This window comes from Chelonoidis abingdonii, chromosome 20 (assembly GCF_003597395.2).
Source record: "Chelonoidis abingdonii isolate Lonesome George chromosome 20, CheloAbing_2.0, whole genome shotgun sequence".
Taxonomy (NCBI): Eukaryota; Metazoa; Chordata; order Testudines; family Testudinidae; genus Chelonoidis; species Chelonoidis abingdonii.
The window spans coordinates 11,761,750-11,787,985 of record NC_133788.1 but is presented as its reverse complement, the minus strand read 5'-3'; the positions used below and the strand labels follow the sequence as shown (position 1 = coordinate 11,787,985).

The window sequence follows — 26,236 nt, the reverse complement described above, 5'->3', positions numbered from 1 at the left end:
TACAATGCAATTAAACATATTTTTGTTTGCACAACTGTGTACTGAATTTTTTTGTTTGAATTTGATGCTTCCAGATAACTTCCCAAGATGTTCCTTCTCATACCTGCAGTTCACATTGCAAATGGTCTCATTCCCATATATTACCCAAACATTTGCTAATCAGATTTCTTATGGGGCAATGGCTGCCTTTTATCCGATAATCTTTTCCAAGGTGGAAAAGTCAATGGATTCATTCACTGGCCTATCACAACTGAAGACCCATGCTAAGAATTTATTGGCAAGTTAATAAATTAATAGTCTGTGATTACTTTATAATGTATGTTTTTTCAAATCACTAAGGGTCCCATTCTGCTAACTTCATTCAGCTTGAGTAGCACAATACTCTCCTGCAGAGGGGTCAGATTTGCTTAGCGCATGACAGGGAGGGAAAGGCATTTGCTCCCTGGCTGCCGCCTGACCTACATTAACTAGACCACCATCTGGCTATGGTCCCATATAGATCATATGCCCGCTGAGAACTGGCCAATCAGTTACTTTGCCTCCTCACTCTCCCAACCCCCATGCCCCCAAATACTGGCGTGGGTAGATAGGGCAGCTGGCACAGGGTCCAGCTATGCTGGCTGTGCATCAGTTGAGAAGTCTTCCTGCTGAGGGAATTCTCAGCTGGCCTGAGTGGAGCAAAGGAACCACTTCAGGGTGGAGAATCCGGTGCCATGTTTTTGATGTGCGTGCGTTTGCCTTGTGGAAAATGGTGAGTATTGCCACACTGAGCTGAAAATCTGCTTTGGAATGTGAAAAATAAGCCGCTGCTATTTGCTGAAAAGCACAGTCAGGGCTCACAGTTCCAGCAGAGGTGTGCCATACTTAGTTATGTGATGTACAACTACCTGGGGGCACTGGCTAGACAGTTTCAGAGGTCACACCTGAGGGTGCAATTGCTTGCTCAGCGTGAATGCTTGTTGGCAACTCTCTTAAAAGTTCAGATTTCACATGTCCACTTATAGTGGTATAGAAAGGACAGACACACATGTATACAGTGTAGTTGTAGCTGTGTCATTCCCAGGACATTAGAGACACAGGGTGGGGGGTTTGAGTCAATAACAGATATGCCTGAGACACAAGGTGGGGGAGGTAATCATAGAATATCAGGGTTGCAAGGAACCTTAGGAGATCATCAGGTCCAACCCCCTGCTCAAAACAGGACAAATCCCCAAACAGTGTTTTTTTTTTGTTTGTTTGTTTTTTAAAATACCCTGTTCCCTAAATGGCCCCCTCAAGGACTGAACTCACAACCCTGGGTTTAGCAGGCCAATGCCCAAACCACTGAGCTATAAGTGAGTCACTTTCTGTAGGAAATTCCAAAATGCCACATGAAAACAGTCTGGGCGTCGGTTTTCCTCCAAGGAAAGCTAAGCATACTATCACCAAAAATTTGTTTTTTTTTGGGTGACTCCTTTCAAGTTGGAGTTTAGTTGATTAACACCAAGGAGCAGCTAAATCCAACAAGCTGATTTATTTTTGAAAAGATCGTTCCAAATAGACCTTTATTAGTGAGGGCTGACTCAGAGGGCAACATCCGCTCTGCTTAATAAATCTGCAGCTGTACTCTAGCAATGGGCATGACAGCAGGCTGTTTACTACAAGACTCGTCAGTGGCCTACAAAAAATATTCTCTTTTAAATTCATCTTGAAGGAAATCTCAGCAAGTTCCAAGAACAGCTCATGTACAATAAGTCTTGTGTTTGGGTAGGAGCGTTTGAATAGGGTGAAAGAAAGCTCTTGCTGTTATTCAGGGTGTTTCCCTGCTCTCCTCTAAGATGCAGCTGTAGAGTTTTCAGGCATGAGAGAACTTTTTATTAAGATATCATGACAAAAATCTAACGTCCAATACAGCAGCTCTGGCACTCACTCAGGCCCTGACTCTGCAAACAGTTGAACGCATACTTAATTTTAAGCATGAGTAGTCTGACTGAAGTCAATGCGCTAATTTAAGCATATGGAGAACGGTTTGTACAACTGAGGCCTTAGTGTACCTCTGTAATTCTTCTCCACACCTGTCACTGTGATTGTGAGTGGAAAATGGAAGCGTGGATTGGACCTGGTATTTCACAAGGGATATTCAGGTATGATTGTTTTGAAAAGTAAGAAAACCGTTCTCCATTGGGCAAACACCAAACCACGCCTTTTCCTAGGTGGAATCAAGAATGATTATTTAGCTCAGTAACCAGGTGGCTCTCTTCTCCTGGCTGACCTCTTTGCTCTCTAAAGCACAGAGTGTTAATCAGAGGCAGCACGGCACTGAGACAGCAGCAGGAGATAAGTTTCCACATCACAGGTAACGTGCCAGTCCCACTGCATACAAGATCCATCACAAAAGTGCCCAGGAAAGTTTTGGGAAATAGTGGAAGGGGTAAAGTAAGTAGGCAGGCAATCCCCTGACAGGAGGGGGATAGAAGAAAGTAGAAGAAGTTACAGGGGGGAAGGGAAATGCCCTACTTGACACAGACGAGGAAGGAAAATCATGCAAAGCCATTGCTCACTCATGAAAAATCTCTTCTTCAGTCTATGCTCAAGCACATTATATTCCTTTCCCCACGCTTTCTCTCTTATGTGTTTAGATTGTAAGTTCTTGAGCACACAAACCGTCTTTCACTCTGCTTGCACGGTGACTAGAAAAATCAGACACTGGATGCTACCACAACACAAATAATACCGACGTTAGGAAACTATTAAGTTGAAAGACCACATGTGCACAGGTGCTGGAACTAGGAGTATGGTGTGTGTGTGTGTGTTCCTGCAGCACCCCTGGGCTTAAAGTGGTTTCCATTACATACAGGATTTACAGTTTGGTTCAATGGCTTTCAACATCCCTGAAGATGTGTGTCACATCCATGTGCATTTTTGAAATGCTGTATTATCTAGGCCAAAATGGCTATGTCAGTGTATTAGCTTTTCACCTGTGGAAACCAAGGTGAAAATACTGATGCCAGTCAATAGTAAATTTAGGCATCTAGCCTGGAGCACCGGAGTACAGGGGATGGAAATTACAGGCTAGCATGCAAGATTCAGCCTAATCTCCACCGTCTAGCACTGCAAAGCCATCCAACAATCCGACATAATTAAGTAGCTCTACTCAAGAGAGGCCTGGCAATAGAATGAAACAAGGATGATGCAGCTCAAGGTATCAGCAGAATGTTAAAACTTGCAGCGCCAGGCTCAAACCGGCATTGCTCATCCCTCACTCTCCCAAGCAATGAATGTGTTCAATACTTAAAAGCAAAAATAAGCCACACTCAAAACGAATACACTTGATAAAATCAGCATGGATCATCTGAAGCCATACTCTGCAAACCAACATGGGTCCTGATCCTGTAACTGGATCTGGCAACATGGATCCTTGCACCCTACATGGAGATCTGCTGGCTCTACAAGGGTGCAAGGCTCCATACCAGCAGATATAATTGAGGGATCTGGGCTGTGGGGATACTTCCCATTTCCACATCCCAACACCACACACTTCACAACCTAGCATCTTATTTGGAAACTGTATGTAAATATCAGATGACAGCATGTCTTTGTGGAAGTGATAAACGTCTGAAAAAAAAAAAAAGGCACATTATGGCAACGTTGGCCATCTAAACTGAAATACTGTATAATTCCTCCCTACTCCCCTTTTTCATAACAAACACTGCACAGATGGATGGAGACATATGGCACCAGTAATATGTGAAAATTAAAAGGATTTTATTGACTGATATGTTATTCCAGAACACTCATTGAAATGTACAAACTGGACATTCAGTATGTGATTTGTACATACAATATATTACAGTGATTGTTTAACTAGTTTGAATAGACATTGTTTTCACTTACAGGATGGTCACATCATTATAGATACTAAAAAGTTGATATGCTCTAATCTAAAAGTGAAATCAAACAGAACCAGACATAATGGTACATTGCTTTATGCTAATCATATTGACTCAACATGCGCCATCATCACATATCATTTCAGATGCACTACTGTATAGTTAGTGAAACACCTGATCAAGCATATATCTGAAGTCATGATTGCTTGTTAAACAAAACCTCTTTTCCTAGCTTTCAGAATTATTGTCAGAAATACACGATTAACAAAACATGGGTGCCTGTAAAATTTCACACCAGTGTTCCTTGCAAATGTCTACTCCAATACTATAGATCATAAAGCCCAAAGCTTGATTAAATAATTTCATACAGTTAGTTCCAGACATAGACACTAGATGTGTATTTCTATTTCAGAGCCTTATCAAAATGGAATCCACTGTTGTCTGTACATTCATCAACTATCACCTGACTAGTAATTCATTTTCCACTAATACTTGCACTTTATTTATAAGTCAGAGTAGTTCAGTAATTCTACTGCACATTATAATTTAAATATTCTTAGCTACTTTGTAAATTCATAATTATTTACTGGTTCAATTCCCAATAAAACTGATATAATGGTATGAATTTCTCAGATACAAAGCTTTGTTTAAATCTCTCCTATTTATGGGAACCAACTGACACTGATTTTTCAATCGGTAATTATTACAAATCAAATATACATTTTCCATTATACAAAAGCCCCCTAAACTGTAACAATTTCCGCAGGATTAAAATACAGCATTAGTTCAAGACTTTAAATGGCAGATGCGCAACTCTCCCTTTGCTGCTACTGACGCGTGGGCATCAGTACACATCAGGACACACCACATACTTGTATGCCAGGCTCAGCTCGAGAGGGCAGTTTCACAGATGAACTGGGTATGTCTTTTGAGTTCTTAAACTACAACCCTATTATTCTTTTCCCAGTACATTTCTAAATGCGTAAAGTCTTTAGATTCTGAAGAAAAAAGAGGCTTCTTTGACAAGCTCAATATGGTACTTTTATGTTTCTTTGACCATGATATATGATGTATGCCATCAAATTAATTTAAGACAAATATTTGTCACTTCAATCTATGTAGGCACAGGTAAGTCAATAACTTTACTGAAGTGGAGAGATCTTCAGTGGTATCATGATTCTGGACTCCATTTCCTGAATAAGTGGCACTGAAAAAAGGAAAGACAGGCTCTCATTTACTAATAAAGATCCTATTAGTAATTCTGCATACTCAACTTGGAGTACTGCTTTCATCAAACTACTCTACTAGTCAGTGCATGTCAAATCTTTACTAATCACCAACCACCCCTTCCCCCTGTCACTGAGGAATAGTAGTTTTGAGAGGCGGTGAAAAAAACAATTATTTAATAGTTTTTAAATTTGCACTAAGGGTTTTGAAGACAAAAACACCTGCTGCTTTTCAGCAAGCTTTTAGGTTAGCTTGCAATTGTACTGTAATATTTCCATTGTAATCTGATGGAACAACATTTGAAATATTTAGCATAGCTTACATGCCAGATTTGTTATGAAAGCTGTTTCTGATATCAAAGGTCTCCTGGATCCTGGATCCAAAGTCTACTTTCCCTCTTTAGAGGAATTTATTTCACAGGGCCCCAATGTTTCACATTATAGCCTGTTACAAAGAAAATCTAATAGATTCTTTTGAAGATATATTTCACTATTTACTGTATAAGTTTTTGTGCACAGAAAATTAAATCTTTGAACAGATCTATTCCTTTAGTAGATGTTCTTTAGTACAAATGTGTTTTAATACAAACATTTATACAGCAACTTCATCAATCTGCTGACATTTACAAAAACAGAAAACAGATTATTTAAACAGTTGACTTTGTAACTGATGAACATACCAGCAAAATAAAACATTTATGACAATGTAACTTACTGAAACAATCATGGTGGCATCTCTGTCCATTAAAACAAAATGTTTACTCCATGGCCCATTCCAATTTAGTTCAGCTCTTACCTGTATAATATACTAGTTCATCCCAGCCATGTTTATTCCATGCAGCATTTCTTGTATCTTCTCTGGACTGGAGGTCTTTGTAAGCTAGAGGAAAAAAGTATACACACAAAATTTAGTACTAAGTCAATGTCCTGCTGTCCATAACTATCACACTTTAAAATATTTAATTCTGTGGTTAAGAGGCTGCAGTCATTTGTAAGAAGAAAAAAAAAAAAAAGTTAGCTTCAGATACTCCTCCTTATACAAAGAAAAAGCTCCAAGACCAGTGAAAAGGGGGAAGGCAGACAGAACAAAAAAGTAGGTCTACAGCATATATGGAAGTCATTCCATGTGACTATCACATGACTGGTGCTCCCTGGGTTTTGCTGCATGTGGAGTCCTCAGGCAACTGCTCTGTCTAACATTTAACCTTGGCCATTAGCCGTAAGTATTGCAAGGAACGTTGGTAGAAGTCACTGTAGGTCACTGGAACATTAAGCTCCACCCCCATGCTGACTATCCCCTTTCAAATGGATGCAAGTGTGGCAAGGGATGACAGACATTGAGAGGGCCTTGATACCATAATTATACCTGCATTAGAAATAGATTAGACAGATAATCTAGACACTGGGGCTGGATCTCTGCATGGGTGTTCTAGGATCCATGGTGTTGGAATCCAATTTCCTGTGGATATCCTTGAGGTCTGAAGGCTGCAGTGCATGTTTCCTCACTGCAGCTGTTCAATTGTGAGCTCCTCTGAAGAGGCCTGTCCTCCTGAACTGTCTGGAAACCACGTAGCACACAGTGGGTGCCACTGCAAATAAACAAATGTTCAACTCTCTCTGCTGTGAGGGGAACAGACAGCGGTAACCTGGGGAAATACTTGATTTTTCCTTCCCTGTAGGAAGGTATTATTTGACCCTTAGAAATAAAATCTTTGATTACTAATTTCAGTGTGAACTTGGCCTGAGGGAAGAAACTGCAGGACTGAACTCATTATGTTCACTTTACTTGAAGCAAACAGTTAAGACTCTGATGAGAAAGGTTTGTGATGTCTTACTGTAACTTCTGATAGAAATTACAAAAGGACAAGGAAATGTTTATTTTGTGCTTTTAATATTGGCAACTAAAACTGCAAAATAAATTAAAAAACCCTTGCTAATATTAAAATGCAATTCACACGGTTCTCTCTCTAGTCCACATCTCACTATCCCAAGCAGAATAGGTGACAGAGAAATGAGTGTAGCAGAAAACAAAGACGCCTACCCCAAAGATGATGAACCATATATAACTGGCCGATTTGTGAGAAAAAGCCTCCAACTGCTTCATTATTGTCCTGTCGGAAACGAATAGCACGAGCCCTACAAGAGACAAATGGAACCTCTAGAAACAGTAGATGGGTACAGGAAACAAGTGGTGATTGGAAGGAAAGCAGAGTTACACTTAACACCATCTCAAATGTTAAAGCATTTTGCAGCAGATTCCAGATATAAAAACAAAAATACAACCCAATTCCCAGCAATAAGCAATTAAAATAGAACTTGTTAAGCAACATTAAAATTGGAGAGACACCTCTTTATTAGATTGCATGGAGATCATTTTCTAGTCTTCAACTTCAATTTTGGAGCCAGTATGATAATCATTGTTATGGTTGAAAATGGCAAGAAATTTCTACAGGTTTCTCAAAAGATGCTTCCAAAATGGAATCCTCCTACCTGCCAACTTCATACTACTTTTATACAACTTCATACTACATTGGCCTTATTACTGAAACTTTGGCACATGACAAGTTATAACAAGCTTTGGTTTTGAACAACTGTTGGCATGTTACACACACTCACTGTGGGAAGGACAAAGTAGGGAAATACAAAATATAGCAGTATGCTTTAAATATTTTTTAATGATAAGAAACCTGAACATTTTGATAGATGAAGTAAAAAACAGGGAAATTTCAAGGTGTTCTGAAAGAAGTTCTCAGGAAACAGACATATGAAAGACTGGGAAACATAGTCTCTTTGTGTAAAAGTCTTTGTTTTGATCACACTACTATGGACAAACATGAGCAGGACGGGCAAGAGTTTAGCCAGTAGAGATGTACAAGTGAGACTAGGCGAGGTTCTTAGTAGTAGAGGACGGTTCATTTTGTAGGTGTGAAAGAAACTCAATGCCAGTAGTGCCCAGGTGTATTAGAAGGGTGATGGTGTCCCTTCTACAGATGTCTACTCTTACCAAGAGTCTGAACCTGCTCTTACCAAAGTCAACAGCAAAATTCCTATTAACTTCAATGCGGTAGGATCAGGCACCAAAAGTCAGTAACATTGGTGCTGTCCCTGAGGAGACTGATTGGGAAAGTAGACTGAACATAGGACAGCAAGCAAAATAATGTAGTTTAAATCATGGCTCTGACATCTGCTCGCTATGTGTCCTCGGGAAAATTTCTTCCCCAATCTGTGCCTCAGAATCTTCCATAGTAAAATTAGGATAATACTTCCCTTCCTCACACAGTTGTTGTGAAGATTAATATTTAAATGCTTTAAGGATGAAAAATGTGACAGAAGTATTATTTACTTCTCAAAAGAATGATGGCTTTTAAAATAACAACAAACAAGAGAGGTCCCAGCACTGTTCATGGAGGCACTCCCTTTCCTTCCCAGAAAGGCAAAATAAAAGAACTAATTGGTCAGAGCTGCGTAGGACCAGGAGCAGCTCATTAGCTCTGTGTATCTGGAAGGGTGTAGGGATTATTCTACCATCTCCACCTACATGGTTTTAAAACAGAGGTAGGCAACCTATGGCCTGGGTGCCAAAGGTGGCACGCGAGCTGCTTTTCAGTGGCACTCAACACTCCCTGGGTCATGGCCACCAGTCCGAGGGGCTCTGCATTTTAATTTAATTTTAAATGACCCTTCTTATATATTTTTAAAACCTTATTTACTTTACATACAATAGTTTAATTATATATTATAGACTTATAGAAAGAGACCTTCTAAAAACGTTAAAATGTATTATTGGCACATGAAACCTTAAATTAGAGTGAATAAATGAAGACTTGGCATATCACTTCTGAAAGGTTCCTGACCCCTGTTTTAAACTATGAAAAGTAATTAATAAACCTAAAATACAGCACACAACATGGTGAAATAAACTTACCAGTAGTTGCCCCATTCAATCATTGTTCCAGGCTGAAAGAAGAAGAAAGTGTCTAGTATTTTAAAGAAAACTAGAGTGTTGGGACAGTTCTGTGGCATATTCTTGAAAACGGATCTGACAAATGTGAAGTTATATGAAGCAAAAATATAAAGGTGGGGGAAGAGGGTCTTCCTTCCATATTTCACAAACTGACAGTGATATGCGTGGTGATTGATCTAAGCACCACGTTATGGCCATCAATCTTCTCTCCAAGTTAACATTTACAGGGTTCCCATTCTGAGTCTGTTAACATGCCACACTGACCAACTGAAGGAGTCCCTTGAGTGACAGAAGGCACTTCTTTCCCCTGAGAGGCTGTGCACGCTGCCTCTGCAGAGTCCTTAAATGTAAAAGGTATGAAACTGAAAAGTGACTTTTCAAATATTTTTAGAATATAATAGTTCAGGATTGACAGACCATGCCAGCTGCTCAAGTCCTCACTCCTGCCTGTTGGCATTATTACAGGTTTTTAATAGTGCTTCCAACAATAATATATTTTTAGCATGTCTTTTCTGCCAAAATGAGCACTGTTTAATTTTCACTAATCTGAAGGGTTTTTTAAAAAAAAAATAAAAATGAGGAAAAAATGAAAAATACAATGGCATGAGCCTAGAGCTATTGAGATCCATTATCATCATCATCATCATCATCGATTACTTGTATTATTGTAGCACTTATGATGCACTAATGACAAAGGGGAACAAAAATGTTTTTAAATAAGATAGTGACATAGCCACAAATGTCAGCGACGCTTTTTTGAGCTCCTTCATCTTCATGTACATGTTATAATATAGAACATTGAGAATTCAGGCATCAATATTACACAGGTTTTCATTCTCACAGCATTTCCATTTGAAAAATACTATTTATCAAATACATTGATTCTTTTAAGTGCTTAAAATTATGACTGTATATTCATTTGCAATTACACTGTACAGCTATTATATTTCCTTTCAGTCTCTTGCATGAGTGCGTGTAAATTTCAATGAGAGTCAAGGGTGCTCAGCACTTCTCAGGAAGTGGCCAGCACCTTGTTGGATCCAGTCTTTATAGCTGGATTCTGCACACACTGAAGCCAGAAAGACTTTTGCCATTGACTTCAATAGGAATAAGACTAGATCCTTAGTTTATTTTTAAGGAGGTCTGTGTTTTATTGTACACGTGTGTTGCATATTTTCAATTTTTAATCATTCACGAAAGAAAAAATATTTGACACTTACTCTAAGTTGATAAGATCTCAGTTCATAAATATTAGGACCCTCCCTGGGAACAGGTTCATTCCAGAAACTAAATTCCAACAGAAGCTGGTTCTTGCGAGAGAGAAGCATGTTACCCCTTTCTTTGCGAAACTCCGTGAATTCCTTAAAAATAACAGTCATCATCAAACTTTAATGTTGTACATTAACAAATTCTACTCTTCTACAGAACATAGTGGCTGAAATTTTCAAAACCACCTTGGGGATCTATATACCCAGTTCGCATTGAATTTAACAGTATCCAAATTCCTTAGGGCAGCTTTGAAAGTATCAGTATGTTTACACATCACAGTCTCTATTACAATTTTTATACTGGGCAGTTTGGGAGTGAGCTGTTTTAATAATGCCAAGCTAGGTAAGTAAAATCCAGAGGAGCTATTTTCTACACAGGCTGTTCTGAGTGGCTTCATGACAATAATGTTTTAACTGACAATTAGATTGTGTGTGTTCTGAATGGCCACTGACAGTATCCTGAAGAATGTAATACATTGTTTTTCAACCTGGGCTGGTGCCAGATTAGTTAAAGTGGATGTGTGGGGCAGAGGAGAGGATCAGAGTGGGTGAGGAAAGATGTTGGACTCCAGATCTATGTCATCCCCAAATACAGCAAACAGGCTGATGCATTTGGATGTAAAGATGCAGGTAGCTAATTAAAAGCTAGTGGGCATTCTTCCATGCTTCCACACAGCACCCAAGGTCACTGGGTGTGCCACCAGCTCACATGTGCAGTGCTGAAGGCTCACACAGCAGCCTGCCAGCTCGAGCATCACTTTTCTGCTCCCATTGTAGTAAGTATAGCCTGGGCACCAACAGATACCTCCAGCCCTCAGCATGTGACCTTCAAATAAGTGGGAAAATGGGGAGGGGAGAGGAAGAGTATCTGCAAAAATCATGTAAAAAAGCATAACGAGAATAAGATGGGGTGGGGCGGGAAAGACAAGACAAGAGAACAAAGTAAAGGAGAAACATTATGTGAGGGGACAAGGTGGTGGGGGCATGCCCCGCTAGGAAATAGGCTCTTACCAAAGAGCTGAGAATCACAGACCATTCATAACAGCAGAATATAAATTACTAAAATCACTTTGCACTTCTACAATGTTTTACGCCTACGGAACTCAAAACGTTATATAAACATTAACACATTCAACCTCAGCACTCGAGAGGTGTGCGATATCCCCATTTTACAGACAGGTCCAATGAGGCACGGAAAGAGGAAGTGACTTGTCCACGGTCACACAGCTAGTCTGACAGAGCTGGAAATAGACCACAGGAGTCCAAACTTCTAGTCTTTTGCTCTGACTGCTAGCCTATGTTCTCTAGCGACACTGGGAAAAATATTTCTCAATAAAACATTTATTATTTCTAGCCAAAGTTTAAAACGTGGTCTTCATTTAGACTTACTTTATTTTGTCGGAGCTTATTCATGACCTCAGTAAGAGCTGGATAGCCTCCCTCATACCGCCAGAGATGTACTGAAATAGAAATAGACCTTTTTAGACGCTTATGACAAAAGATATGAAACACCATAAATGTAAATAAGGTCATTAACACTACAGAATGATATAGAAGTAAAAGCTGGCTAGCATGTTCAAAATGCATTCTCAGTGAAATACAGTAGAGTCATTTGCTTCTTGACAAGGGGCTTCCCCTTCTATTCTAGTAACAAATGATCCTAAAGGCAAGAATGTACAAAGATTTCTGAAGGGCGCTTTTGCTGTATACTGCTTAGGTGTGATGCTTTTATGTGACTATAATTCAAGTTGAGCTTCAACTTAAAACAGTGTCTTATGCCAAAAATGACTTGGTGCACAACTTCAACTGATGATAGCACAGTGGTGGCACTTGTATTTCAATTAACTACTCAAACAGAAGGAGCACAAAACTTTTTTGTGGGATAAATAAAATAGATGCCATTGCAAATTTTTTAACCGCGATAAGAGGCAACATTCAAAAGTACACCAAATGAGACCCAAACCCTCTAAAATATTTAGAATCAGGTGGACCTTCCTCATCAAATAATAATTTCAAGATGGGTGCCTATTTTGACCTATATTTAACAATGCCCTTTAAGTACACTGTGTAACAAGACTTTTTTATAAGCTTTTAGACTAGCAATATTAAAATACTGAGACTCCCATTCCCACCCTCTTTTCTTCCATCTTCCCTCAAAGACCCCAAAAGCAACCTTTCCTCCAATGGAGATGGGGTGGGCATGGCTTCCGCTGAACTAGTTAATGCTGCTTTGGAAATGATTGTATGGACATTCTCTGTCAGTATGCTTCTGATTAACTGTCAAGCAATATTTTAGGTTTATTCCCCTCTGAACCTCAACATTCTCTTCATTTTTAATAATAAATACTCTCTTACAAGCTGACAAATCTCTGTCTATAGATATCCTCTCACCTTTGGCCAATGCGAATATTATAATTATATGCAGCGAATACAGCTGAAATTAACATGCACATTGTATGCATGTATATGCTCTTGTAGTTAAAGCAGCAGCATTGATAGTAGGATAGCCTCAGCAACAGTGTGTGTCTGCTGTAGAACTAACAAGAGCGCAGCATGCTGATTATGTGGTTCCCACAAAATGAGGGCTGCTGCTATACCTCTTTAACTTCTCAGAGACCAGGGTTAAAAGCCATTTAACATCGTTTAAATGTCTCCCCATACCAGATTATAAACACTGATATAACACTTTGTAGTTATATAGCATATTTTCAACAATTTGAAGGAATGCATCTGAAGAAGTGGGTTTTTTACCCACGAAAACTTATGCCCAAATAAATCTGTTAGTCTTTAAGATGCCACTGGACTCCTTGTCGAATCTGAAGGAAGGTTACATTTTGATCTTGAATTACTGGACACTGTCTGTTTAAGGAAGAGATATTTAGGGTATCAGTACAGGACCCAGTTGGCTGGGAGACAATAGTTCCATTACATTTTGTGATAACGTCAACGTTGCATAACAATGCCATGCAGAACAATTATAACAGGACATGGAAAGCCAAAGTTAAGCTTTTAAACTGGCTAACACAAGCTGAATTCTATCTCAGTACACCTTTTAAGCCTAAATTTTCAGAAGTGTGATCTGTGCCTGCAAAATAATGCAGGCACAAAGGGTATGCAGGTGCAAAAATATGCAGGAACAAGAGGAAGGGGCTTACCATGTACTCACGCTCTCATTGAGATGAGGTAAAAGTGTATTAACATAAGTATACAAATATGTTTGAAAGAGAGTATTAGATTAGTGCTGCCTGAACAAGCATATTTTATGAATCAGCACTTCAGTATCAAACTCAATGTGATAAAAACCAAGCAATTTTAAAGTTAACAATCATTAACCAATTATTTTATGTAATCAACAGCCTATATCCTGAAGTACACTGTTAAAGGTTTATGCACAGTGAGGACTTAAAAAGCAACCTGCCAAGCACACATTCCACTTGTACGGTTTTATATTCTGTTATACTTCTATCTCCTACCAGCCTGATCTTGCTCTCCGTACCACGTGTTCCAAGTCCCCACCAGTGCACACGGGTAGTGTTTTTCTTCATGAATCTTTGGCAGCACCTCTTGACTTAAAAACAAGGAATACAGACACTATGTTGCATTTCCTTCAGGGAGGCTACATTTGATATGCATAACAACTCATAATTATGCCACGTTCATTATAGTATGAACATTCACAAACTTCATTTTTCAGAACAGAAAGCAGAAATACAAAAACCTGCTGTATGCAGGAAAAACTGATCACTACAACTCTCTCTATATAAACTTAAGCATAACCATCCGTGGGGAGATAGCTCAGTGGTTTGAGCATTGGCCTGCTAAACAGAGGTTTCTGAGCTCAATCCTTGAGGGGGCCATTTAGGGATTTGGGGCAAAAATCTGTCTGGGGATTGGTCCTACTTTGAGCAGGGGGTTGCACTAGATGACCTCCTGAGGTCCTTCCAACCCTGATATTCTATGTCTAATATACAGCATGACACATCAGGTCTTTTGATGTGAAACTGCAAAACATGTAAGGTTACCTGATATATTAGCAAGATGTCCCAATCTGAGGGTGTGCAAAAACCTGCATGACTTGGTTCAGGAACAATTTAAAAAGTTTTCTTTTGTTAGCAGCAATGGTAAGACACAGAGATGGGAAGGGATAATTTGTCTCCAGCACTAAAAGTTCTAACTGACATCTCTATTATGCCACACAGATGAAGATAATCACTCACTTTGTCTGATGGACTTGAATAAAGCCAAGTGATGGCTGCTTGCTGGAGCATTACTGAACAGATTAGAAAGCAGACCCAGTCTGAAACTAATTTATCCATTAAAGCACAATATACACAGCAAAAGCTGCCTAAAATCCATCTCCTATGTGCAACCTGGTCTTCAGCAACCCCTGGTTTCTTGTATGGTTGTTTAAGACAGATTTCACTGTACTGCACTTTGGTGAAAAGGTTGTTTCAGACTAACTGAATTTTCTCTTTATTCCTTTTTATTGCTGAATAACTGTCAGACATTTAGCATTCTGGCTAGCAGCCACTGATTCTATGTACCATAATAAATGGGGAAGAAGAATGGTCTTACGTGTAAGGAACAGCATTCAGAGTTGGAAGACCTGGGTTTTATTCTTAGCTCTGCCACTGACCTTCCATGTGACCTTGAGCAAATCTCATTACCATTTGTGCCTCAATTTCTCCATCTGCATAACAAGAACAATACTATGCCCTGATCTCACAAAGGAGCTGGGAGTTCTCAACAACTGTTTGTGAAGCATAAGAAGATCCTAGGATAGCAGTTGCAACAGAAATATAAATTATTACTACAGCAATAAAACTAAAAGCTAGTTTTTGCTCTAGATTAGAAAGAATCTCACCTGATTCATTCATACGTACGAGCACCACCTTTTCCCTTTTATTACTGGAAGTCAAACTGGCGCTCACAACTTCAGAATGGAGGCCCCTATTTCTGAAGGTTCATGAATGAGTAGAATGAAGACAGGTATAACACTATTCTTCTATTAAGTCATAGTCATAAAAATGTAGGGCTGGAAGATGTCATCAAGTCCAGGTTCCTGTGCTGAGGCAGGACCAAGTAAACTAGACTAGACAATTCCTGACAGGTGTTTGTCCAACCTGCTTTTAAAACCTTCACAGCCTCCCTGGGAAGCCTATTCCAGAGCTTACCTACCTTTATAGTTAGAAAGTTTTTCCCAATATCTACCCTAAATCTTTCTTGCTGCAGATTAAGCCCCTTGCTTCTTGTCCTACCTTCAGCAGACATGGAGAACAGTTGATCACAGTCCTCTTTATAATACCCCTTAACATATTTCAAGACTGTTAAGCAAGTCCCACCGCAGTCGTCTTCTCCTCAAGACTGAAGATGCCCAGTTTTTTTAACCTTTCCCCAGAGGTCAGGTTTTCTAAACCTTTTACTGATTTTGTAGCTTTTCTCTGGATTCTTTCCAATTTGTCTACCTCTTTCCTAAAGGGTGGAACTCAGAATTGGACACCGTATCCAGCTGAGGCTTCACCAGTGCTGAACAGAGAAGGACAACTACTTCCCATGCCTTACATACAACACTTCTGTTAATACACCCCAGAATATTAGCCTGCATCACATTGTTGACTCATATTCAATTTGTGATCCACTAAAGCCCAAGCTCCTTTTCAGCCATACTACCACCTAGCTAGTTATTCCCCATTTTGTTATGCACTTGATTTTTCCTTCCTAAGTGAAGTAGTTTGCCTTTGTCTTTCTTGAATTTCACTTTATTGATTTCAGATCAATTCTCCAATTTGTCAAGGTAATTTTGAATTCTAATCCTGTCATCCAGCGTGCTTGTAACCTCTCCCAACTTGGAGTCATCCACAATTTTATAAGCATGCTCTCCACCCCATTATCCAACTCATTCATGAAAATATGGACTAGTATCAGAGCCAGGACTGACCCCTGCAGGACCCCTCTCAGCTTGACATCGAACTTCTGATAACTACGGACTTTCAATCTGCTGTACACCCACTCTACAGTAATTTCATCCAGACTGTATTTCCCTAGTTTGTTTATGGGAATGTCATGTGGAAGACTGTCAAAAGTCTTACTGAAAATCAAGATACGTCACATCCACCTCTTCCCCCCATTCACAAGGCTAATAACCCTGTCAAGGAAGGAAATTAGGTTGGTTTGGCATGACTTGTTCTTGAAAAATTCATGCTGGCTATTCCTTATAACCGTGTTATTCTCTCGGTGCTTACAAACTGATTGTTTAATAATTTCTTCCAGTATCTTTCCATGCATTGATGTTAGGCTGATTGGTTTATAACTGTCCAAGTCCTCTTTGTTCCCCTTTCTGAAGACAGGTACTCTGTTTGCTCTTCTCCAATCCTCTGAGACCTCACTCATCCTCCATGAGTTCTCAACGATAATTGCTAATGGTTCTGAGATTGCTTCAGTTAGTTCCTGAAGTACCTCAGGGTGAATTTCATCAGAACCTGCTGACCTGAATCCATCTAACTTGTCTAAACGTTCTTTAATCTGTTCTTTCATAATGCAGGCTTGTGCACCTTATCCCCGTTAACACTGGGTTAAGTATCTGGTCACTGTTAAGCTTATTAGCGAAAACTGAAGTAAAATAGGTATTAAACACCTCAGCTGTCTTTGACATCATCCATTCTTAACTCTCCTTCCCCCTAAGTAGTGGATTTACACTTTGGTTCATCTTTCTCTCACATCTAACGTACTTATAGAACCTCTTCTGATTGCCTTTTATGTCCCTTTCTAGGTGTAACTCATTTTGTGCCTTAGCCTTTCCGATTATGTCCCTTGGTACTTGCACTGTTCTTTTGTACTCCTTCTTATCAACTCATCCACGTTTCCACTTTCTGTAGGATTCCTTTTTGATTTTCAGGTTATTAAAGAGCTCTTGATAAAACCATATTGACCTCTTCCTATCTTCCCTTTGCATCAGGATAGTTGGCAGTTATGACTTTAATATTGCCTCCTTGAGAAACTCCCAGCTCTCCTGAACAGCTCTTACCCTTAGATTTTCTTCTCACTGAACCTTACATACCATTTCTCTAAGTTTGTCAAAATCTGCATTTTTGAAGTTCATTATCCTTATCCTGTTGCTCCTGTCTTTCCTTTCCTTAGAATCATGACATCTATCATTTCATGATCGCTTTCACCCAAATTGCCTTCCACCTTGGGATCTGCTATCAATTCCTCCTTGTTGGTGAAGTCAGAATGCCAAGATTCATGATGGCTAATCCTTATCACCTTGAGTTGACAGTATATAAGAAGGACTCGGACTGCTCAAGCTGAATTTTTGGGGATACTGAGGGAAGTTCAGGGAAGCTTCAGGTCTTCATCCCTCCATTCTTAAAATGGACCCAATTCTCTCCTTTCTACTTGAATATTTAGGCTGACTTTGGTTTGGAAAGACCAAATCTAATACCATTGCTATCAGTGTCCCTGTACCTTTCCTTGAAAATAAACATCTCTGCTTTGACTTAACATTTATTTATCTGATGAAGCAGTGCCATTTCTCCACTTCCCTACCTCAAAAAATTATACACATTTATACTGAGCTGGTTGAAAGTGATTTTCTTTTCTCCAGGTATGCTTTTCTTCTTTCAGCCATGAGAGGAAAAAAAGATTACAGTGGAAACTACTTTTTAAAGATTTCCCCACCTGTGTTGCAAAGAAGAACCTTTGTTTAATTTAAATAAAGAAAACTGTCCCCCTCCGCCCCCAGTACATTCTCTCTACTTTGGGCATTTTAACAACAGGATCATTCATACCGTACTAGAGATATAATAGTGATTTTATTCAAAGCGAATCAAAGCACTTTACAAACATTAATTTATGAAGCCTAAAAGAACCCTTGTAAGGTAGCCATGTATTATTCCCATTTTAGAGATGAGTAAACGAAGGCACACAGAGGTCAGGTAACCTACTCATGAATGCTCTTGAGTACAGAAGTCAGGAGCTGTGACCTCCAGCCTACGGTTCTAGCCAATAAACTGCACTTAAAACAATATTGGTTGCATTATCCTAAAACAATGTTCTATTTAACTGATACCGTCTCTTAAATGATCAGTGTCAATGAGAACGAACTGCCAATGGGAGGCTCATGTTTCCCAACTTGAGGGTTTAGCTCTTTCAAAGTTTAGTGGCTACGGTTCTAATGCAACAAATATAGAGATAAATCAGAATTTCCATTTCTGTAACTGGTCTTTAAATTAGTACATTAAAAAACAAATATTGATACTTATTTTTAAATAGTAAAAGTTTTTGGAAATCCTATATAACAATCCTGTGGGTAAAATTCACTGCAGATCAAACCCACATAAGGATTCACTATACCTCTTAATGTATGGCTCTCAACAATGTCACTTTTCATAGAAACATCAGGGTGCGTGAATGTCAGATCTTGGGGTTTTATCCCCTCCCTCAAAGCTTTACTTCCGTTTTATATTTGATATTTAGTGGCTTCTCCCAAGTGACCCTCTCTCTTTTCTTCCAGTTTGTAGACAGAACTCCCACTAGGTAGATTCTTACACTGTAGCTGAAGGAAGGGCTAACTGGGACAGCAGTACAGAGGAGTTGCATCTTACGCGGGGGTTAGGTTCTGAAGTCTGCACGTGAGGCGAAAATCGCATATAGTCAAATGATCATTGAGTGGAATGGTGGGCAGAATTGCCCACACTACAGGTACAGTATTGAAATTGTTATTTTTCTCATTTTTTTTTTAATTTTGCCGAGCGCATATAGTTAAAATCGGGTAACTTAAATGCGCCTATGATGCGACTCCACTGTACCTGCCCAAAAAGGCTGCAGCAGCCTTATGACAACTAGGAAAGGGAAGAAATGTGCACCTAGATCCCTCTCATATACACCCTAAAAACAGCATCTAGTGCAGTTCAGTGAAGGAACACCCCAAAAAAGGAGCAGTAGTAGGGGAACTGGAAAGAAGCATCTGTGCCAACTGCCTCCAAGAATAAATGGTTTATTCACAATAATTCTCTTCTTCCCAAATAAAAAAAGTCACACAGCAGCCAATTTTCAGAATCCTATTGCTCACATTCACATGTTGAAAACCACAAAGTATAATATATGAACTTACCAAAGTTTGTTGTAGGCATCTAGGTATTCTGGCTTTACATTGTGAACTGAAACAATAAAATTCAAGGATAAATGTAGTAGCAAAAATAAAATAAGATAAAAGGAAATGTTCAATATAAAAATATCACCCACACTGTATTTTATACAGACTGCTGGTCTCCTTTTTGGCTAGTAGATTGGAGTGAGCATCTTTCCTTGGATCCACTTTGCGAACAAAGAGCGATTTTAACCAGCTGTCTTCACCTGCTCTGTTAGTTGATGATGCCAGCCCCCTACACATCAGTGGATACATTACATTGTCACTGAATGTTTATTAAAAATGCACAGACAGGAGGAAAGTCAGTCAAGATCAAGTTTAACATACTATGGTAACATATATAGAGGAACGATGCTAAGTCTTCCCATGACCTCACTCTCCAGCAGTGAAAAGGGACAATGTTTACTCAGAAAGGTATGCACCTATTGAAAAGGCTTCCCGGAATGGCATAGAAGTGGTGCAGCTACACTACCCCACTTGCACCCCTTGTGCTGAAGAAACACCTCCTTGAGTGCTGCAAGTTTCAGCGCTGTAAAGTGGCAGCGTAGACAATGCACCAGCGCTGGGAGCGACTCACCTCACGGGGGAGCTACTATCTCCCAGCACTGGGGCCATGATTACACAGCCATGGCAGTGCTTTAACATTGCTAGTAAAGACATACCCTAATTTATATCAAGTTTTAAGCCAACCCCAAAACATTGTGAGACATAAAACCATTTTTGCTTCCCTGCCCTGCTCCTGCATTGATTAGAGCTCTGTAAGAGCAGAGAATGTAAGCCACTAAATATTTTTTTCTCTTAAACTCTCTTTGTTTAAGCAAGATATCTATGTCCTCCCAGAAACCTGAGGTCAAAAATGAACACCCTAGTGCACGAGAAAAGACAAGTGTGCAAACATTGCTTTGTTTACTGTGAATGGCACAGTAAATGCCACATGTTCCTGTGTTTACTGAAATAGATTTCAAGGAAGCATCATGGAAGAGAAGATTACAGGTTACAGCATACTCTACTTTGGGAACAGATTAGAGTGGCATTAGACGTCAAGGAGCCTGCATAGATTTTAATTTTTGAACAGCAGCCATTATAATGTTCAGGATTCCAATTCATTTTCTTTATTCAATATTTACAGTTTTTCCCACTTAAAAAATTAGTTGACTTTGATAGAGTGTCTGAAAGCTTAACTAGTTTAACAATTTAGTTTCTGCAAGTACCTCTGCAAAAATGCTATTTATCATCTTCATACAACAATACAGTACACAATAAAATCACAACAGACAACATGGTTCTTCTTAAAGTATGAATATATTAGGACTGTTTTTTCCCCTTTTTCAGTGGTAGAAAGACACTAGAGCCACCAAATGATGTGCACTAGCTTTATCTACACCAATAGAAATAATCTTTCATTCATGTGAACGCCAAACAGAAAAGATTCTACTGTTTACTGCTTCATCTTTATAATATACAAAGGTGGCTTGATCTTACAATATTTTCCTTCCTTCCGACCCATTAGAAGCATTTGCTTGCAGCTTTGCTCCATTTCCTGGAGGATTGTGGAAAGATTTTAAATTATTTAATTATACTTAATTATTCTGAAGGATTTTAGTTATTGGCTGGGAGATCCATAGGACAGATTACAACTTCCAACTGTGATACTGTCTTTCGGGTCCTCAAAAGACTGAAAATGTTCCAGAAATAAAAATATTGGAAAAAAACTGTTTTTGGAAAAATAACCCTTTGCAGTTCACTTTAAAAACATATAACCCCACTCCCCATTCCCATTTTTAAAACCCCAATAATAATGGGGCATAAAATGATGAGGTAGTTTATATTGCTTATTCAAGCAACATGCTGAAGGAAGCAGAAGACGTGACAGCTAAGAAAAGAATAGCTGAGAATGAGGTGATCTTCAATACAAAGAAGCTACTGCTTCTGGGGCTAGATTCAAATATCAGTAATCAGTACACAGTGAATTTTCACAGCAGAGGACTAATCAACTGAAAAATAAAAGTTAGTAAATTAAAACCATGGCCCAATTTAATGATTATTGCTGAACAGTCACCTTCTCAAGAGTTTGTCAGGGACAATAACGAAAACCTTGAAATAAAACAAATACAATAAACCTACAACCATAAGAAATCAGCTTTGTATGACATTACTAGGTAGGTACAGTATTTGAAGATTATAAAGTAATATGATTATCTCTCTGCTTTGAAAATTACTACTACTTAGATGTAATCCTGGTAGTACAGAGAGGTCCTCAATTCCTAGGTGTATTTTATAAGGACATTACAGTGCTTAATAGTTTTTTAAATACGAACACTATCAACTAAAACGTGAGCAACATTTAGAATTCTGGGAGAGAAATCATTTTAAAAAGCTCAGGTCCAACAGGTATATTTCCAATAATTGTTTTAAATGTCTTCCAATATAAACAGTTGTTTTTAAACAAAAGCATCTTCCACCACTGTTGTCAATTCAAAGATTGCAGTGCTAAAGAACTTCAAAGAGAAACTGACTTTGTTGATATTAATTGTTGAGTGGTAGGCAAAAGACAACAGCATATAAATGGAAAAAGAACTTGGATTTTTAGAATTATTTGAAATAATCAAATTTATAATAAATATGCTTACAATATGAATTATAAATTGACAGCATCCCCTTAAACTCTCCATAGTTTTACTTCTCAGTAGTTTGAAGTAAGACATTTCCTTAACAATTCTCACAATTTCACAAAAATGGACACTTTCCTATATTTCTAATTAATCTTAAAATCAGCATAGATTTGTACACAGTATCATCGATGTTGGCAAAACTTTGAGAACTGTCTCTGGTGTCTTACTACTACAATGCCAGTATGTGTGTTTGTCCTAGATGAGCTGTTTTCCACCAAAAATAGTCCAGCTATAGAGAAATAGATTTTCTTTAAAGGATATCCTGACTGCTATTCTGAGCTCTGAAAGAGACAGAAGAGACCCAAGTAGGTCTAATCTCTTTACTAGTTCAGAAATATTCCCTGCAGTAGAACATTAGTGCTTTGCATAGTTCAGTTTTAAATATTCAAAGCCATGGCATTCCCCACGGGAAGATCATTCCACAGTCTATCAGACTCATAGATTCCAAGGCCAGAAGGGACCATTGTGGTCATCTAGTCTGATCTCCTGTACAACAGAGGCCATAGAACTTCCCCAAAGTAATTCCTAGAGTGTATCTTTTAGAAAAACATCCAATTTTGATCTAAAAATTGTCAGTGACAGAGAACCCACCATAATCCTTGGTAAATTATCAACGGTTAATTACTCTAATTGTTAAACATTTATACCTTATTTCCAGTATTACTTTACCGTCTGGGAATGTTTCCTGATATGTCCCACCAGATTATAGAACAGGTTTAAGAAAAAGTTACTTGACAACATCTTTCTAATGCCAGTAAGAATGCGTTTACATCATGGATAAAGAGTAGGTATACGGTGTTTACAACACAGCATAAAATTTTTGGTTTTTTGGGGGCCATATTTCTCACAGCATTACAGGCAGCCTATCGTGGAATCATTATCAGTCCTTTTACTAAGGCACTGGCTGATTTTGCTAGCTGTGGTCCCAATCCCGCAAGCACGTATGGATGTTCCGAACTCTAAGCATGTCAATAATCCCACTGGGCCTTGGTAGGTACTCAGACTAAAGCATATATGCCTAAGTGTTTGCAAGATCAAGGCCTACAACTGCACATGGTAGGTAAGCAATCATGCAGTGTGCGATGGTGTGTCCACGCTGGCTTGTATAGAGAGCAAATAATCAGCCAATGTGTGTATATTTTTCAAACTGCCAGTGGCTCCTGTAGATGTTGTTTTCCAAAAAACAAACACTAACAACCAACCAACCAACCAACCAACCCAGAAAAAATCATTGATACCCAAGATTTCAAACAAATTATCAGGTTAAAACAGTGTAACAAAACAACTTTCCTTATTTTAGAAACATCATTGGTAACTTGTAACAAATGGAAAATTAGAATTTTGAAAATGCAAGTTTATTTTTCACTGTTTTACTTTTGGCATAACCCTTCCATTGAAAAATAGTAAAAGACTAATCAGTTTCTAATCAATTTCGCCTCTCTTTTCTTATGTACAAGCTCAGTGCTACAGTAGGCAGCTGGCAAATGTTTATTTTAAAAATTGCCTACATTAGATTAAAAACACACAGGGAAATACGAATCCATAAAGTTTTCTTCTAGCTGAAAACCAATTCAAGTTGAGTACAAATCCTAAATTTTTGCCCTGACACTATTCCCCTGAAAGAGAGAAAAATTTGAAAGAAACACTTAACTGAAATTCAACCAACAGGTTTTGATTTCTGTTCTAAACAAATATCAAAGTTAATAGGAAGTATAAAAATAAATCAGATGCTTCAAACCCATTCCAACAGGTGCCTGTTGGGGCATGGTACATCAGATATTTACACTATGTCTTGTGGGTTTCCCTCTGGGGGTGAGTGTGTAGGGGGGTTCTGTAACCCGGTGGGTCCCCAGTCTCAGATGGGGGGCCCCTGTGTGTGCAGAATGGGCGGGAAAGAGGTTCAAACCCAGGATCGGGGGATTGTGTGGGCATGATCCCAAAGCAGGATCGTGGGGCGGGTCTGAGGCGGAGAGTGCATCTGTGGGGCGGGCTTCCCAGGCCCGGCTCAGGGCCCCGCATGGGCGATGCACAAGCTGGGGTGCATGTCGAGGCGGGGGGGCGGGTGCCCGGCGCGGGCTGTCCCTAGGCGGAGCGGGAAGGCCCATGACCTTGCGGGAGACCCCGGGCTAGGAACTACTATTCGGGGCTGCCCCTCTCCCGCCCCGCCGGGGGGCTCCTGCCCCCGGGCCCGCAGCCCGGGCCCCCCAGGCCAGAGGGGCGCCATTGACTGTCCGGGAGGAGTGAGCGACGGGCACCCCGGGGGCCGGGCCTCCCAGCGCCGCACTGCAGGCCCGGGGTCTCTCCCGGAGGAGCCCGTGCTCACCTGAGGGCCAGGCTGTCACGGGCCGGGAGGCGAGGCCCTGCCCTGCCCAGCCCGCCGGCTCCCGCCAGGCTCCGCCGTAGCAGCACTCGGGTCGCCATCTTGCTCCGGCTTCTTCGCTCAAACTCGCCTGAGCCCGGGAGGACGACTCGGACCTGTAGTACCCGCTGGCGGCCACCGGGGGGACAGCGGGGCGTGAGCAGGCCCAGGAGCAAAGGAAGGGGGGCTTGGCGCTCTGAGGAAGGGGTCAAGGGAGACCCCCCCCTTTAACCCCTTCGCTGCTGGGCTGGGTATCCGTGTCCCTACGGCTCCCGCGCACATCCCATCAAGCCAGGCACCTGCAGCATTAGTCTATGGGGATGGAGGGAATTTTAAGGTGGAGCCCCATTTGCCCCCATGCAAATCCGTCAAAGCCTATTTCAACCCACTCAGTGTAAGGCCCTTGAGGCTCATGCCAATGCCTTTCCTCCTCCACGGTTGTCTCTCTCTCGCAGGAGAGTAATTCTGCACCTCATCAACACTTCAGAAAAGAAACATTATCTCTGGAAGGAGACCAGGGTGGTGGAGCCAGCTCTGCCACTCGCTTCTAGCCTTGGCAACAAGCCCTTTCACCATTCCGTGCCAGTTTCCTCCTCTGTAAAATAAGGATAATACTTTGCATGCTTAACTTTACTACTGTGAAGCATCCTGAGGGGGCATAATTGTTAGCAAGCTTGAGGGCCTAAGGTATTACTTGCTAACCCTTGCCACTGTGGTTTCCACTCTGCAAGACAAAAAACGCAACCACATACAGAAGTCCTAGCTCTGAAGAGCTAACAGTCTAATGGTTAGCTGCTCTTTACACTGTTGTTCCCTTCACGAAACGTGTGATGGATGCACAAATAGTTTGTGTTCACGGTTAGCTATAGCGTCTTACCACTCTAACAAGTTATTAGAGATTAGAATGCTCTTTTTCCTGTCACCCTCCTGTTGGAACCCTACAGAAGCAGACATTAACACACACTTTTTCCAGTAATACACTGAAGTAATGGGAAAAACTCAGTCTTTTTCAGTGATCCCAACAATATGTTTCACTTGTCACTTATAATTACAATTTCATTTTTTTGCTGGAGGAAAGAACGAAAACTGGAAAATACCTTCACACGGGAGATACGGCATCTGTATACCACAGTGCTGAGAGCATACTACTAGGCAAGGTGTATTTTCCCACACACACCAGACAAGCAAGGCTGTAGTAACAGGGTTAAAGAAAATGTAGGGGCACTGAAAGAGGTCAGTGTAACATTCCTGGAAACCATTATACCATTATCATCAGCCCAACCAGCAGCAATGCAAAACTCCTCTGAACTACTGTGTGAATGTATCTCAATCTTGACTCAGAAAACAAAGCACTTTTGATGAGCATAGTGCATAAATTACAGACACTCAAAGTCCTGCAAAATACATGAATAAAGATGTAAGCATCCCAGACTCTTACTTTCTAAATTAAATACAGAACTGATTTTTGACGCAACTTTAACAATGTAAGACCTTCACCCCCACACAAACTGAAAAATATTTTCCTTCTCTCATCTCTTACTCTAGGCTTCGGCCTTAATTTAACAAGCATAAAAAATTGACTTTTTTAAAAAAACTGAGGACTGTAAAATATACTATATATTATCAACTTTTAAAGTAGTAGTTGAATTTTGGGACTGCTGCTATTTATGTCATTAAGGTACACAGGCACACGGGGCTAGAAAGGGTACAGTAAATAGATGTTTTAAAAG

The 26,236-nt window shown here is 39.9% G+C and overlaps 1 protein-coding gene across 1 annotated transcript; it reads right to left on the bottom strand.

Moving 5' to 3' along the window:
• Positions 1-3,723: 3,723 nt before the first annotated feature.
• NIPSNAP2 (nipsnap homolog 2) lies at positions 3,724-24,799 on the bottom strand. Its single transcript, XM_032774419.2, has 10 exons — positions 24,471-24,799; positions 19,571-19,710; positions 19,440-19,485; positions 13,801-13,895; positions 11,717-11,787; positions 10,280-10,420; positions 9,021-9,052; positions 7,137-7,231; positions 5,892-5,975; positions 3,724-5,076 (listed from the first exon to the last, which is right to left on the bottom strand). The coding sequence occupies exons 1-10, from the start codon at positions 24,566-24,568 to the stop codon at positions 5,012-5,014; spliced, it is 867 nt and encodes a 288-aa protein (XP_032630310.1). The 5' UTR covers positions 24,569-24,799; the 3' UTR covers positions 3,724-5,011.
• Between the last annotated feature and the right edge of the window lie 1,437 nt (positions 24,800-26,236).